The following is a 427-nucleotide window of genomic DNA, read 5'->3' on the forward strand; positions in this document are numbered from 1 at the left end:
CCGTGCCGCCCTTCCGCCAGGTGGGCCACGCCCTGAAGGAGAAGTTTGACGGTGCCACCGAGGTGGAGCCGCGGCGTGTGGGCTCCTCCAGGGCGCTGGTGCCGCGCAACGCGCAGTTCAAGCCGCACACCGACGAGGACCTGGTGTACTTGGAGCCCAGCCCGGACTTCTGCGAGCAGGACATACGCAGCGGGGTGCTGGGCACACGGGGCCGCACGTGCAACAAGACGTCCAAGGCCATCGACGGCTGTGAGCTGCTGTGCTGCGGCCGCGGCTTCCACACGGCACAGGTGGAGCTGGCCGAGCGCTGCAGCTGCAAGTTCCACTGGTGCTGCTTCGTCAAGTGCAGGAAGTGCACAGAGGTCATCGACCAGCACGTCTGCAAATAGCCGGGACCACGTCCTGGCCTCCTCTCCACTCCGCCCCA

At 67.2% G+C, this 427-nt stretch overlaps 1 protein-coding gene across 1 annotated transcript in view; it reads left to right on the forward strand.

The window, feature by feature from the left end:
* Positions 1–417, forward strand: part of WNT4 (wingless-type MMTV integration site family member 4) — a 10831-nt gene extending 10414 nt beyond the window's left edge. Inside the window, exon 5 of the mRNA XM_015557298.1 lies at positions 1–417. Within this exon, the coding sequence (XP_015412784.1) occupies positions 1–389 (389 nt within the window). The 3' untranslated portion in view covers positions 390–417.
* Positions 418–427: the final 10 nt, after the last annotated feature.

The sequence above is a fragment of the Myotis davidii genome, unplaced genomic scaffold, assembly GCF_000327345.1.
Source record: "Myotis davidii unplaced genomic scaffold, ASM32734v1 scaffold149, whole genome shotgun sequence".
NCBI classification, from domain to species: Eukaryota; Metazoa; Chordata; class Mammalia; order Chiroptera; family Vespertilionidae; genus Myotis; species Myotis davidii.